This window comes from Echeneis naucrates, chromosome 19, assembly GCF_900963305.1.
Source record: "Echeneis naucrates chromosome 19, fEcheNa1.1, whole genome shotgun sequence".
Taxonomy (NCBI): domain Eukaryota; kingdom Metazoa; phylum Chordata; class Actinopteri; order Carangiformes; family Echeneidae; genus Echeneis; species Echeneis naucrates.
This window is the reverse complement of record NC_042529.1, coordinates 3718933-3733947: the sequence shown is the minus strand read 5'-3', so window position 1 is coordinate 3733947 and position 15015 is coordinate 3718933. Positions and strand designations below refer to the sequence as shown.

Below are 15015 nucleotides of genomic sequence, written 5' to 3'. Positions count from 1 at the left end.
TCTTCTGCTCAGATTTATTGGTCGGTGACACAGGTTTTCTGGTAAACCCACCTCTTGAAACATAAAACTCCAACTGGCTTTAGCTACAAGTAAACACATTTTGTTCTGCTTTACTGTAATTCAGTAAAATTGAGCTCACACAAGGAATGTTTTCAATAAGTGATTACTAATAAAATGGATGTATTTGTCTTTTGCTTTTGTCTTGATTTCAAAGGTGTTACTTAAACCATTAACAATAAAAAAACACAAAATACTCCATTACGGTTTAGGTAAAATGTCTGCCTTATTAATGTTACTAGTGTAAAGAACAACATTAACAGCAAAATGTCATTAAAATATAATACAGTGTATTTTACTTTTACAGCAGTCTATTGTAGAAGTAGCATTTAATATTGCAGTGGGTTACATGTCACACTCAAAATACGTAAAAGTATATTTTCAATCATTTAAATGGATATAAAATAGAAGGGAAATTGTAAATTTAACATTTGAGGAGTTGATACCACAAAATGTTTGAAAGCCTATCCAAGTTTGATAATCACCCTAAGTTTGATATTGATTCAAATGTAGCTTCACTCTGTAAATATGGAATTGAAAATCACGAACTAATATTTCAAATTTAATTTCGAAATAAAAAAGGGAAAAAATATATATATACATATAATGTTTAATAGTATTCTAATTTAATTTATAACAAGTCATAAATATTTTAGAATAATAAATTCACGATTTAAACTAAATGTTGCTGTAGTTAAAGTAAAAAAAAAAAAAACTAAAACCAAAAAAAGATACGTTTTAAAATCCGGTGTCTGTGGCGCATTGCGTGTGACGTCATATAATCCGGAAGTGTATCTCTTTACCTTACGAGGTCAAAATGGCGGCTCGCTGCATGTGAAAGGGTCGTAGCGGGAGCCGGCTTCATGATCCGAGAACATGTATAAAACGCCATGTAGCAGACTGTCAGGTAACGTCGGAGAAAGCGTGTCGCTTCTCTTAACCCGCCGTGAAAACTTGAAGTGTATCATTTAGCTCTCTCCAGCCGGAAACGGCTCTCAAAGCTAAAGCGAGAGCCGGATTGCTAGCCTAGCATGAAGCTAACCGGGTGGATGGTTTGCGAGAAGCCTGCTGTGACCTTAGGTAGAAGTCATCTGAGAGCAAAATGACACGAATACTGACGGCTCCTTTGTACTGAAGCCTGTCAGCGATCTGAGTGACTATTCAGTCAAACAACATATGGTCTATGATGTTTATGTGACGGAAGTTACTTATGAATAAGATAAAATCCTTGTGTCCACTGCTTTAAACTAGAGTGTAGCTCATATTTAGGGATTTAAACGACACGTATCTAATATTAGAAATACCGTGTGAGTTTAACACACTGGACTGCAAAGGTGTTATGCAGGAGGCTGGAATGCATGTACAGGCCTGTATAACAGTTTTATGCAGCCAAAATGGTGTTTCTTGGAATAATACCACGAACAGCGTTGTGCGACGGTAACCCAAATCAGATGAGTATTCCGTGTCAACACCTGATCAACTTCTCTCATTGCACAGTTTTGTTTTTGACTGTTGCACGTCCCCGTGTTCTTCTCTTTGAACATAGTTTTCATGATAAGTTGCATGCTAGGAATTATTGTTTTGCGACATAATGAGGCGATGGACAGAAGTATAAATGGCTGAGGTGACAGACTTTTGCACAATATAGTATGTTGTAAGTGCTTATATCTGCTGGCTGCTCTGTGTTTATCACTATAAACGCCCAAGTGCAAACATGGGAAGAGTAGATATGTATTGCTATCACTGTTTAAACATGAGTCATGCTATGAGGCTCAGTCAAAACAGTATTTGATGTTTTCTTAATTTCATTTGAGAAGGCCATGGCAATCATTGAAATGTTTTGTTTGTTCATGCTTCAAATTTACATTTAACATTTTATTTGTGTTATTTGCATGTTGTTGTTTTTTTTTTTTTTTTTTTTTTTTTTGTAGAGCTGAAACAAGTTGATAAACTAAATATTAGAATATAATGATCACTTATTTTGATTAGTAATTGTTGCATTACTTTACCAACCAAAAATTTTAAAATAAATAAATTCCAATACCAAATAGTTTAGCTTCTCTGTCATAGTTTCTCCTTCAGTCATATATTTTCATGAACTGAATCTTTAGTTTTGTTCAGTTAAGAAAACAAAAACAGACATTTTAAGACATTACTTTGCACCCTGTAATGTTCTCATTTGCATTTTGTTATTAACAGGTTTATTGTTGTTGTTGTTGTTATTGTTATTATTATTATTATTATTATTATTATTATTATTATTATTATTATTATTCTCATTATTATTATTAAATTACAGTCATGATTTATTCCTATTCTCTGTGTTGTATGTCTGTTTTTTTTAGTCAAGTAGGTTATATGCCTATTATTTGACTGACCCTAGCAGTATTTGTACTAACTAAACATTTTGCCTTGTAGGTTTGGTTAGTGCAAGTGTGAAACAGACATTACTTCAGAATGTTCCTCGATGTAACCAGACTGCCCAGCTGAGACTTATTCAGCTGCACAGGAGAGATCCATCAAACTGGTCAACTTATCAGCATCTCACCTTCCTTAAACGTCAGGTAGCTGTCATTGGACCCAGTGTCTCATTGCTTTTCAATTTCTGTCAAAATCCTCTTCATTACTGCTTACACTGGTGATGTGTACATTCTTGTTGCAAAGCTGCTCTGGTTCAAACTTTATTATCTTTAAAGCAAATCATCCCGTAAGTCACTTTATCCACTTGCTTTCTTTTCAGTATGTAGCGAAGAACAGCAGTGAACTTCACCAACGCGCCATCCCAAAACAGGCCCATGTCCTGACCATTGTGGATGAGAGAGAGGACGGTGTTGAGAGGCAGGTGCAGAGAATACCAAATATTGACCCTGCAGCCACAGACACTGTGCCACTGTCGGACAATGTGACCAGTAAGATGGCGTCTGAAGTGGCCGCCTTGAAGGTTGCTGCAGAAAATGTGACAGCACCGAACGATTCAGCTGCCAGCAGAGTTGTGATTTCACATGAGACTCCACATGTACAGGTGGAGTCTCAAGAGGCAAGAGAGGCACGTCTGGATAGGCAATGGAAGCAGCTGAAGGTCGATGTGTCTGACCTACCGGATATCTATGCCAGACTGGCCAAAATCAAACTCACAGGTAAATTGCACAATCCACCTTGATCGCAGTGTTCAACATGATGTATTTACAGAAAGAACTTGATGCATTTAAGTAATTACTTGAATTGCATCCAAAATCAGGCAGATCTCTAGTAAGTTTGAACTAACAAACGGTTACCCAACGCTATGCAGTGTCAAAAACAAGTAGTCATTACATTCACTCCATGAGTGATTAAGGGGTTAGAGATGCTGTGCAGCTGGGCATTTGTGCACTCCCTGTTTCATGCTTGGGCCATTGTCACAGATGATGAACAGCATAATCCAATTTGCTGCTGGTGATTTGCATTTCGCTGTGAATTGCTGATTATGCTAGTTTTAGTTGAGTTGCAGAACCACAGGGAGCCTGTAGTTTGTTTAGCCATGTTTGTGGAGAGACAGATCAATAGTGGATAAGTAAACTGTGCGGTTAGTGTCCTGCAGTGGCGTTTATTCTCAGTGTTCCTGTTTATATATAATCAGGCTTCCACTTATACAAAGGCAGGGCGTGTATGATGAGCTTTACCCGTTACATAAAAGAAAATGTGTAGAGATCGACACTTATGTTCAGTTTTCTTATTCTTGCTTGTTGGTTTTAGCATTGGTGGTTACAACTGCAGCTGCTGGAAATGCAATGGCTCCAGTGCCCTTTGATCCAGTCATCTTCTTACTTTCTTCTTTGGGAACAGCCCTCGCATCTTGTTCTGCCAATTCCATCAATCAGGTAAGTTTTCTTCTGTGTGTGTGTGTGTGTGTGTGTGTATTTTGTAGCATGTTGCCCGTTACTTGGAGGCACAATTGCAGCACATCTAATATTTGTGAATGATCACTTCTGTCACAGACAGAAGACGTTGTCACTGAGAACAACATTGTAGGCTTCACAAAAGATGGGCGTTATTGCACAATTTCTACAAGCATATCTAATAAACTGGTCACTGTGAAATTAAAAATTAACCACAGTTTTGTTTTTTTATGTGAACTTGAAAGAGTCCATGAAGCAAAAAATATTAAACACATGCCTTATGTAATTGTTTCAAGACTTGCTGGAAACAGTGCAAATGTTTTTGGTCTTTAATCTGTTTAAGTGCATTTCTTGTTGGAAAGAAAGTAACGAGGACTGGTGACAGAGCTGGCCAGATATCTGTTGGTGTTGTAAGGCATAATAGATTTTTTTGTTTACATGGTTTACAAACATGAACTTTTCATTGACAGACACTGATGGCCTGTGCTCCTCCTCAGCTTTGCTTGTGTTGTGTAAAATGCTGAAAGAACAGCACATCTCAATTTTTGAGACACTCTACATTCCTCTTTTGCTACGCAAGTCAAAAATGCTTTGAGTCGGCTGTAATGTTGTTATTATGTCCCAGCTGAAAGCTTTTTTTTTTTTTTTTGAAGCTTTAAACAAAGGGGAGCTAGTATGCTTATAGACTTAGAATACCTGGAATAAGTAGGGCCTTGCTTTGCCTTCTAGTGTTGACATTGTACATTGGAATTTGCGCCTTGACTTAAGAATATTAGTATAACGGGCGCCCTCTGCCTCAGCCCTGGACTGAACTCTGCTTAGCTGTGTCTCCGGCCTGTAATTTAGCAAAGGCTGTGATTACACTGTTGCTTCCTGCCCTCAGGGCAGACCTTCTACCACTCCCCGCCCAAACCCTACCTTCAACAGGCATATTCCACCTGCTGTCAGATTTTTTTTGAAGGGTTGAATAACACTGATCTTGTTTTGTTTTAGTCAAATAGTTACACACCAGAATAATGTCAAGCAGCCTAAGAGAATAACTGTATTGTCTCTTTGGTGGCCTTAAACAGAACTGGGCACCGACTGCTCTGTGGCTCTCTCTCTCACACTGAGCAGGTGTGTAAATATTCTTCAGGAATTAGAAAAATGCCCCCTTTCCTCGAGCTCAAGAGAGAAGCCCAAACTCCAAAATGTTCAAAATGCTGAGTGATGCGAGAAGCGGAAGTCATCGTTTCGTACCCTGGGTGTTCCTTTATCTGTGGGCCCGCCCTCACATTAATGCTGTCAGTCTTCATTTTCTCCCCTAACTCAGCCTGAGGTTAGGATACTACTTGGCTTCATATTTCATCGTAACAGTGTTATTTGCCTTTCAGAACCTCTCTCGTAGTTTCCTCCATCCAGATCTAGTTTCTAATCTACAGTAAAGGTGAAGCAACGTTTAGAGCAGAGTGTGAAACCTAACAGGAAATACCTGTACCATGGAAATCTTGAAAAAATGAATTTTTCATACTTGTGTCGCAGCCAAATTTTTTATTAAAAAACTTAAAATTACACTAGGATGGAGGGTATGGGGGGAAAAATGATATAACATTTTAGATTTAATTGTGACTCCCTTCAAATTATATTTTTATCCATTAAACCAGAGCAGAATAGTTATAAAAGTTATTGTGAAGGCTTTTAAAATTTGAGTGCTGGTAGTGCTGATATGAAAGGGGCAAAATGACAAGATTGTGGGAGCCCAAAAAGATTGAGTATTTCATTTTGTTCTCTTTGTTAGAATGTGTGGTATTATTGGTATGCCTTACTTGGTTTCTGTACATAAATATACAGCCAACTGCAAAGAGATCCTGGTGGAATATTAGTCCAACATTTCCCTCTGTTTTCACAAATGGCCTTGTGTCTCTGGCAGAGATTCATCAGTACTCACACTGTTTCAGGCCAAAAGCGCTCCTTTTTTGTGGGTTGTAAGCTCGTATTTGAGCTAGAGCCTCCACACAGGTCGCATTCATTCTGCTGCTTCGTGCACCGTTCCCTTTGGGGATGTGGTGTGTGTCATCATGCTCATAATTGACAAGAGTTGGAGATGGGATTATTTTTTCAGACAAATTAGCCAGATGTCTTTGAGCGAGGTTTACTTTGAAGTCGGCTATCAGGCAAAGTCATGCATTTTAAAATGTAAGAGTAAACATAAAGTAAATTCATTTACAGTTTGTATTGTCTCGTCTCCCTCTTCTTGGAATGAGAAGAAATGCCTTTTTTATGTAGAAGTAGTTGGTGGTGTTGCTTTGTTTGGAGAAGAACGTTGTCCTCAGTGTAATTATACACACAGAAGCACAAGGGATGTCACGTATGACACATAATTGCCTGTTTTTGCTGCCCTTGTATTGCAGTTCTGCACCTCTTTGCAACCAACACACTCAGGATTTTTATCCCCCCTTTTGGTCAAAGACACACCCTCACCTGTGTGTAACCGATCTCAACACTTCAGTCAGCCATTTGTTTTTTATAATCTTGAAAAGAAAATGTGGAATGCTAGAGAAAAACATCCTACCTTTTAGATCTGCTGCCAGCGTTTTTTTCCTCTTACCCCCTTTCATCTTAAAAAAAAAAAAAGGCGTTTCACCATTAGTGTGGTTAGTTGTGATCAAAGCTAAATATCTTTTTATATGAAAAAATCAAACAAAAACTTAAACAAATCAAAGCAGCGTAAGGCCGCTGTGAAGATCACTTCCTATGGATTCTACGCTAATCCCTTAATTCGCGGCATCTAAAGAGGCATGTGCAAGTATGTGACCACATAAATGTCGAATTACCTTGAGGAAGGAGGAAAATGTCTTGAGGGAGAAAAAAATACTTTGGCTCCTGGAAGTGGCAGCCAGACCTTCAGTGGAGCTGTCAAAAAACCAAGGCTGCTCTTTGTCCCATTGGGAAGTGCCTGCTGGGTATACAGAAATGTTGTGGTTTCTTTTTAAAATGTTACTCTATTTAGGAAACTGACAGAAGGATGTAAGCAGTTGGAGTCACGTAACAATGGTATGTCAGCATCTAGAGTTTCGCACCACAATCCAAATCCTTAATGCTGCCATGTCAGCCATACAGTCAGAGAGGACAATGAGGTCCAACAGCAAAAGGATGTCATTATTTTGGCTTCCAGTTCAAATAGCTTTCATGGATTGCCAATTAAGAACATTTTGGTTTATTGTTTTTTGGCTTACTGCTGTTTAGGCTACCGTTACGGCCTGCATAGAGATGAAAAGAGGTTGATAGCGTGTCGAGAAACTACTCTAATCGACATAACTCAACCTGTCGAAAGCCATAAAAGAGATTTCACTGCTATGTTCCTGTGGGATAGGATTGAACTGGTTAACATTTGATGAGAATGCGCTGGTCTTCAGGACTCCTGAACCCCACACCAGTCGCAACCTCTGCAGGTGTTCCAGCCGTCAACCCCTCCCAGTCTGTCCACTACTTCAGCTAATTGGATAATTGGGTCGGATGAGAGTTTCAGGCTGGAGTCTGAAGGATCCCAGGGAAGTCTTGGGGTCCGAAACAGTATAAACAAGACCTGATGTGGCCTTTCGCTGTCAAATCAGAACTACTCAACTATTTTGACAGCAGCTACAATTTAAGTCACACCACGCCAGCTCTCGTGTTTGTTTTGATGAAAATTCAAGCTGGCTCGTTTTGTGGCTGCCTAGTGTCATTTCTGTTTTCGTGTCAATGGCAGTGGGTTTTCTTTTGTGTCTGTGTCTCTCCTGTGGGGAACTGTCTGAGGCTGGCACGCACAAGCGAGCCCCCACAAGCCCCCAGCCCATCCTCTCCTACCACTTTTAAGCTGCACTCCTTTCTCATGTCCTGTTTAGGCATGCACAGGACATGTGTTTACCCTGCCACATGTTTCCACCTCAGTTCATCGTGGCCATAACCTTTGGGATATGGGTATGTGATTGAACATGGGGACAAGGTTGGCAGACAATCATGTCTTATCAGAACATTATTATAACATGTTTATTACTTCAGCCTTTTAAAAAAAAGTATGCTTCTTTTACTAGATTCAGAAAAACTCATTGCACATCCTTTATAAAGACACCTAATGTCTGTCAATAAAAAGGCTCAGGCTTGACATTATATGGATTAATACTGGGTCTTTGAATAGATTTAATCAGCAGCATAATGGGAACAGATTCAAGTTGATAGCAGTTGGATATTTGCATCTGTTTACAAATGCACTGCCATTATATAAACCCTCTGCTTCTGAGCCCATGCTTTCAACTTTAAAGGCATTGTCAAGTTTCATTGACAACACTGTTTATTATTTTAAGCACACTATTTCAACTTCAAGCCTGCTCTTATGTTTCAGATTTGGTCTTACTCTGATCTCGTCTTCACATTGTTTGCAGTGGCAGTTGTCTTGTTCATTACATTTGTCCAATCATTAGAAGTCCAGATTGGTGTGCTGCTACCTGAATGTGATCTAAATCAAGTCTGGAAATTTCCCTCATGTTATTTTACACATTAGACATCCCCATGAGGCGTATTAAGAATAATATATGAATCTGTTGGTGTTTTTGAACAGTTCCAATACAAATTAATAATCTGAGTGTGGAAAAAGTCCTTAAATCACTCATGGCTAGGTTTAGTTTACAGCATAGAAAAAATGTTTTCATAGCGGTGTCAGAAAGTATTAGGAAAGTGACATTTTTTGTTATGGAACTGGACTACAGTGTGTTTTATTTGAAAGGAAACACTGACTCTGGAGTGTAAAAGCTGACGCTGAGCTTTAATTAAATCCACATCAGGTAACTTTTATGTGAACATTTGTGTACATTTAGGCCCCAAGACAAGTCGTCTTATCCAAAGCTCTTATGTTCATCCATTACTGCCCATTCTTAATCATCAGTCAATATAGTTTTTCTTCAGTTTTTTTCAGTTGTGTTGTGCTACGATGTTTTAGGAAATTCTTTTTGTTCTTTGTACACATTTCCTATTCAAATGAGTCTCTGCTTGGACAGTACAATTTCCAATGGTAGTGTTACAGAGAGTCAGTGAGTTATTTTTATGCCACAGTGTACATTTGATATCCTCCACATTGTTCTGAGATGGTTGAATGTGATCATAGTGATCTTTGCCGACAAAGTGGATATATGTGACTGCTTTAGATGGGGAGAAGGTGCAGATCGTGGCCCATCAGCAGCACAGTAGGTGGTGGTTGTCTGCCTCTGGCTACATCGATGGCAGAATTGCCGGGCCTCCACAGTCAAGGCTGCCACAGCAATTTTCGAGGAGAGGACTTCTCTCATTGTCGTTCGGGGTACTTGATGCAGCATGGTACCCTTTTTTTTTTTTTTTTTGAGCAGATCATTAGTTGTAACAAGACCCCCAAAGCCCCACCAACTACTGTGCTCTTCAAAGACAGTTAAACCCTTCCGCTGGATTTGTGTCCGTACTCCACAGCGAAGCAGAGACAGAAGATACGGTTTCAAATAGGCTCCATAGAATACTTTCATCATGATGACATTGCGATCTTTTTGTCGCAATTTATTTTCATTCTGCTTGCAAATCAAACCCCCACCTTTCTAACAACAAAATATATTTGATGAATTACAGTGGGTACCTTCAAAAATAAGCCTTATATGGACGGCAGATTGCTTGTTTGCGAAAAGCTTGAAAAATATGTTTCGGCAGATGGAATTGTTAACTTATCAGTGCTTGTCATATTCGTTCCACTGGCTTGATACTCTAATTGACTGTTCAAAAAGGTTCTGGCTGTCAGAGGATTATGTCTTAGGCCTTTTTTTTTTTTTTTTTTTTTTTTTCGTGGGGTGGCGGCTTTTTGGAGTGAAAGGTCAGATACATCAGAGGCTTAGCCAAATCGGTGATTTAGCCCAAATATGATCCTCTCCTCGGCACAAATGCCGCCCTTAGGACGTCGTTTTCCAAGAGCTTAGTTAAAACAAAAGGGCAAGCTGATCTTTGACATTGATAGTTTTCTCAGTTTTTGTTTTGATGGTCTCATCCAAGCTGTTAGTTCAGCATTCAAGATGGGGTGGAAATTCCTTTTTAATTGCCCAGCAAGATGGCATGTCAGGCTTGATGGGTATCTCCCTTTTGGTGCTGGATTAAAATGAATATTTAACAACACAGCCCTGTTTAATAGTTAATTTCTTTAAATCCTTTTGTCTTTGTCAACCACGGGGTGCCAGTCCATTTCAAACTGAACAACTGTGTCTCTTGCAGCCTCAGATGGGAGACAGATGCTTTCCTCTGATAATATCATGAAGGGTAAATCCACCTATTAAATACCCCCAAGGTAATGCCTGAGGGGAAGCAGGAACAAGTTCTGTTCCCAGGCAGAGAGAGATACAAGGATGTGAATAATATTCTATTTTCCAAAAATGTATTTAAATGTTTATTTTTCTTTGTGTGATTACACTTTTCGAGGACTTTGGCATCAGTGTTTAAGTTTATTCATTGTCTTAGTGTCTTGTGTGTTGCCAAGAATTTTTCTGTGGTATTTACACAGCTGCAGCGTGCCGAGACGCAGTGCCAAAGTAGCACTGGTAAAATTCAGCTTCCCGTAAAAGTGTTAAATTCAAGTGAAAATTTGAAAACAGTCAGCAGGAATACAGATATTGACAGTATTAACATTTTATGCTATCCAATGATGGTGTTTAAGCAGTTAAAGGTTCAGTAGCAACTAAGTAAAGTAGATGGATGTGAGGATGGAGGCAATTTAAGAAAAAGTGCGAGGAAAAGCAGACGTCTAATGAAATACTTGAGTGGTGATAGTTTTAAGCACCACAGCTTCTCTACTGATGTGAATCCTTTGCTTGCAGCTTACCGACAATAAAACCTGCCTTATCAAATTTAATGAGTGCAGCAGAGCGAACTTAAAGAAACATTGGAAAAGGCTAAAAAGTCCTTTCTCTGTATTTATTTTTGACAGTTTTCTTGTAGCTGTAATAATTTTCCCATGTGATGAAAAGCAATTCTAACTGTTACAGTCGGCAGGAATAATTTTTTTATTATTATTTTATTTATTTTTCTGGGGGGGGATTCCCAACATCAATAATACCCTTTTACTTCCTCAACCAGGTTAGCTAACTCCCTAGCATAAAGGATAAAAAAGGCACTGTCTGTTAACAAATCATACAATCCTCTCAGGCCTTTACAAATACACGGTGTCTTTACTTCAGAAGAGGAAAATAGAGCTGTCCGTGACATGTTGTCAACTCTTGTGAGGGTCACACTTGAGAGATGCACTTCTACTGACACGCAAAGTGTCTGTCTGTAGCTTTTAGCACTGCGGCTTGTTTGGGCAAATGCACCTCCGTACAATAGAGTTGTCTTCACCTGAGGGCATGAGTATGACTGACTGATGGGCAGGTGGAGTGCTTCTTCAACACCACCCTGATTAGCCTTTAGTTTCTGACAAAACGCTGTGATTATGGGCTTCAGTGACCAAACAAGGCGAGATGCAGACGCTATTGAGACTTGAGTCAGAGGCATGAAACCACCCACCTCAGCACTGTCTGGCACCAGTGAACCTTTCTACACTTCGCACTGCATTTCGCAACAGCTGACCTCATGCAAGATGAGTCAATGCCGTTCGAGCAATAAGATGCTTTTATTCCTGCTCGTGGAATTTTTAAGGTCAACAGGTTAGGAGCATATTTCTGCCAGAATTTCTCTGAAATTAGCCGTCTTAGTTACCCGTACTTGAAGCATTATAGTTGAACGGTTTAGCTGTGTTGGTTTTGTCAATGTCTCAGTTTCCTTTGACAGTTCTGGACCTGCTTCCGCCCAGATACAGATAGTGGCATGTCAGCACCTACATGAGGCGTCCTGGACGAATCACTGAGTGGAGACGGTCAGCATAGAGGCCCCTGTATGTCTAGAGGACAAACTGTCTCTATTGCATTAGTGTCGCAGAAAGGCAGATTGTGAGCAGTGATAATGGCTTTCTGAGGATGCACTCATTTTAGAAGTGGCCCTCTCTCTCCTCTCTGTCATCAAGCTTTTGCACTACTGAGCATTAACAGAGTGGGGCTGGATATTGCCTGATGCATGTCTATTCAGTGTTCGTAATATCACAACACATTGCCAACCCTCAAATGGGCTTTGTCTAGTTGAGCAGCTCCAAGTTACCCATCATGACAAGAAGTGGAAGTGTTATGAAAGAATAAGCAGTGATTTAGCTATGATGCAGAATATTTTTTGTGATGCTAATGAGTAGGTACAGTTGTTTTGATGTGTGCCGCAGTATTGCATTGCAATCAGTGATAGAAGTGGAAAACAATTTCCATGAAATGGCCTGCTGTTTTCCATTGAACTGAAACTTAATAGTTATTTAGAGGTCCATTCTTTGTCCTGATCTCTTTTGCCTAATTGCTGCTGCGATAATTGTACATGTGGATACTAAGACAGCTTTTAAGCCCATTGATATTGCTGCTCTCTTTGTAATGCAATTTAGACCTTTTGTTCACATAAAGTGCTATTACATAAAGAAAAAAAACAAAAACAGTTACTTGGGAATAAAAATGCTTGATAAAATTACATCTGTCGTGGTAGCTAAACAATGAAGAAGTAGAGAATGGTGTGTTTTTGCATGGTTGAATGCAGTATTAATTTTAAAGTTTAAAATCAGGAATAAATATCTATTTAGGGCATCCGCCTATGTCTTAGTTTTTTTTTTTTGTTTGTTTTTTTTTAAAGACATCATGTTTATGTTTTTTGTGCAAACTCTACTTAACCCTCTCTATCTGAAGGTAACTTAGCTGAAGGCAAGTAGGGAGCACTCTTTGTAACACTGAGATCCGTGTATAATTAACAAAAGCAGCCCTGTTTATGGTTTGCCCGTGAGCCAACACTGCATGCTAATTTGAACTCAGCCGAGAAGCTTTTGGGGCAAGGGCATCTTTGCCTGAAAACAAAATGGGTGCCAGCATGCAGCAAGGCTTTCCCTAAGCCTTGGGTGTGTCTCACAGATGCAAAATCTCAGTTAAAAGTCGGGTTTATTTATTTAGCCCAAAATCAAGGTTTTATAGTAAAAAAATGTTGTTGTGTTTTTTGTGTATATATATATATATATATATATATATATATATATATATATAGCACATGAAGGGTTAAATTCATCTGGCTTCCCATCTTGCTGTTTGCAGAATGAGCAACGTATTATCTTAAAGCTCGCTAGTGGCAGTGTTAATTAAACCCAGATTAGCATTTGTGTGTTCAGATGGTCATATTCCTGTTGGCAAACTGAAACTGAGACTGTTGCCACTTTTTTGTTTATTTGCCACAACTTTGACCGATTTGGACATTTTTCTTCTCTCTCCATCTCAATCGGTTTGAAAAAAGTAAATTATAGGTTCTGGACCAGTTTACATTTCAGCTCATCTACTGAGAGAAATCCTTTAGCTCCACTGTTAAGTGCTGCGTGTTGGCTGAGCATTGTAAATACATCACATTATCAACCACATTAATTTCAGACCTGCTTCCACTTCTCACCACTCTGCAGTTTGGGTAATTGTTTCTGAGCTTTCAGCTTTTATTACCTCAAAAAGGGTCTTAACTTGTCTCCAATGACTGTTATGCAGACTATATTTCCAGACTTTCAGACCAAACTGTCACCAAAGTTGTCAGTCCTCATTATGCAATCACACAGCATATCCCGAATGGCTGAAAGTACTGAAAATAGTCTCAGTTAAAAGCAGGTGTATTCATAAATGCTGTATTATCATCATGATTGTGACCAAGCTGAGACTGTTCAGTGGTAAAGACAGGCAGGAACACTATATTTGATGTTGTTTGAGGTTTTCAAAAGCATTGCATTATTCTGCCCTCTGTGAACCTGCAGTTCGTATGTTGATAACATTCATAATAATTACACTTAACGAGGTGAAGCTTAGTTAAATAATTGAAGTGCATTCTCCATTCAAATTCATATGGATTGAAGAGTAGAAGTGTGTTTCATTGTGTATGTTCCAGGTACAGCTTAGATGATTAGATAAAACAATATTCTCTTTCTGGGCAGGCTAAGTTTTACATTTCATAGAATTATGTTTTTATGTGCCAGTTCTGGTTGGTTACAGTGAAGTCAGGCTGAAAGGATTTTTTTTTTGTGGACCCATGTCTGCTTCCATTTCACTGGAGGAACTGCAGATAGTTATCCACAGCCATATGACAGTAGGACAGCCAGTCTGACAGACGGACAGACAGACCGTCACATCGGAGCTGTTGATTACTCTCTCAAGGTGTGTCTCTGAGTGTGCAGCTTGGACACAAACTCCACTTCTGATGCCTCCAACTATACCTACCCCTCTAGACTCTTTATATGAGATGGGGCTTTTTGGTCTCTAGCTAACCCCACCTGGGATCACAAAGGGATTGTAAAACCACACTCAGTTTTCTTTCTTTGTTTATGCCTACAGAATAACACAACTTTGCCCGTCTATGCTGTGCAGTTTAATAACTGTTTTCTCTCATTACCGAGGTTCCTGTAAGCCAGCTTTTAGAAACAAAGCTTCATTGTCAGCCCACAAACATTAGTGTCATATCCACTGTAAGTGTGGCTGTGTAACTGCACTCAGCTTTGAAAAGGCTTCTGTCATTAAGTCTGTGTTGTTTTATAGCTTCCCTAAATTATCGGCTCAGAGTAAACTGCATTCTTATTTTTCTATCTCATGAACATATTTTTGGATGAAAGAGCCTTTGTGTGATCATTCAGACCAAATGTGCACTCATCTGCAGTGTTGTCTGCCTACCAACAGACCTCTGGAACAACAGCCATGGGCACACAAAAAGCCCTTCAAGACTTGTTTGCTTAAAAAAAAAGAAAAAAAAAAAGAAACTATTAATGTGCCCATACGGTCACTTAGAAGGAAGAAACCACCGCAGTGTACCCATTCATTATACACCCACATAACTTTAATCAATATGAGAAAATGATAGACAGCTGGGATTATGCCTGTGTGCGCGTATTATGCTTTTGCACTTTTCTCCTCTCCTGCATGTAGACCTCTTATATCTGTATGCTTCTCTTGTAATAATTGCTCATGAGGAGACAGGATGGGTGGGGCAA

General features: G+C 39.2%; 1 protein-coding gene across 1 annotated transcript in view; it reads left to right on the top strand.

Moving 5' to 3' along the window:
• The first annotated feature begins 850 nt into the window (after nt 1–850).
• cox10 (cytochrome c oxidase assembly factor heme A:farnesyltransferase COX10) overlaps nt 851–15015 on the top strand; it is a 29393-nt gene continuing 15228 nt past the window's right edge. Inside the window, exons 1-4 of the mRNA XM_029527526.1 lie at nt 851–964; nt 2476–2621; nt 2798–3194; nt 3790–3914. Of these exons, the coding sequence (XP_029383386.1) occupies nt 934–964; nt 2476–2621; nt 2798–3194; nt 3790–3914 (699 nt within the window). The 5' untranslated portion in view covers nt 851–933. The remainder of the gene's footprint in view (nt 965–2475; nt 2622–2797; nt 3195–3789; nt 3915–15015) is intronic.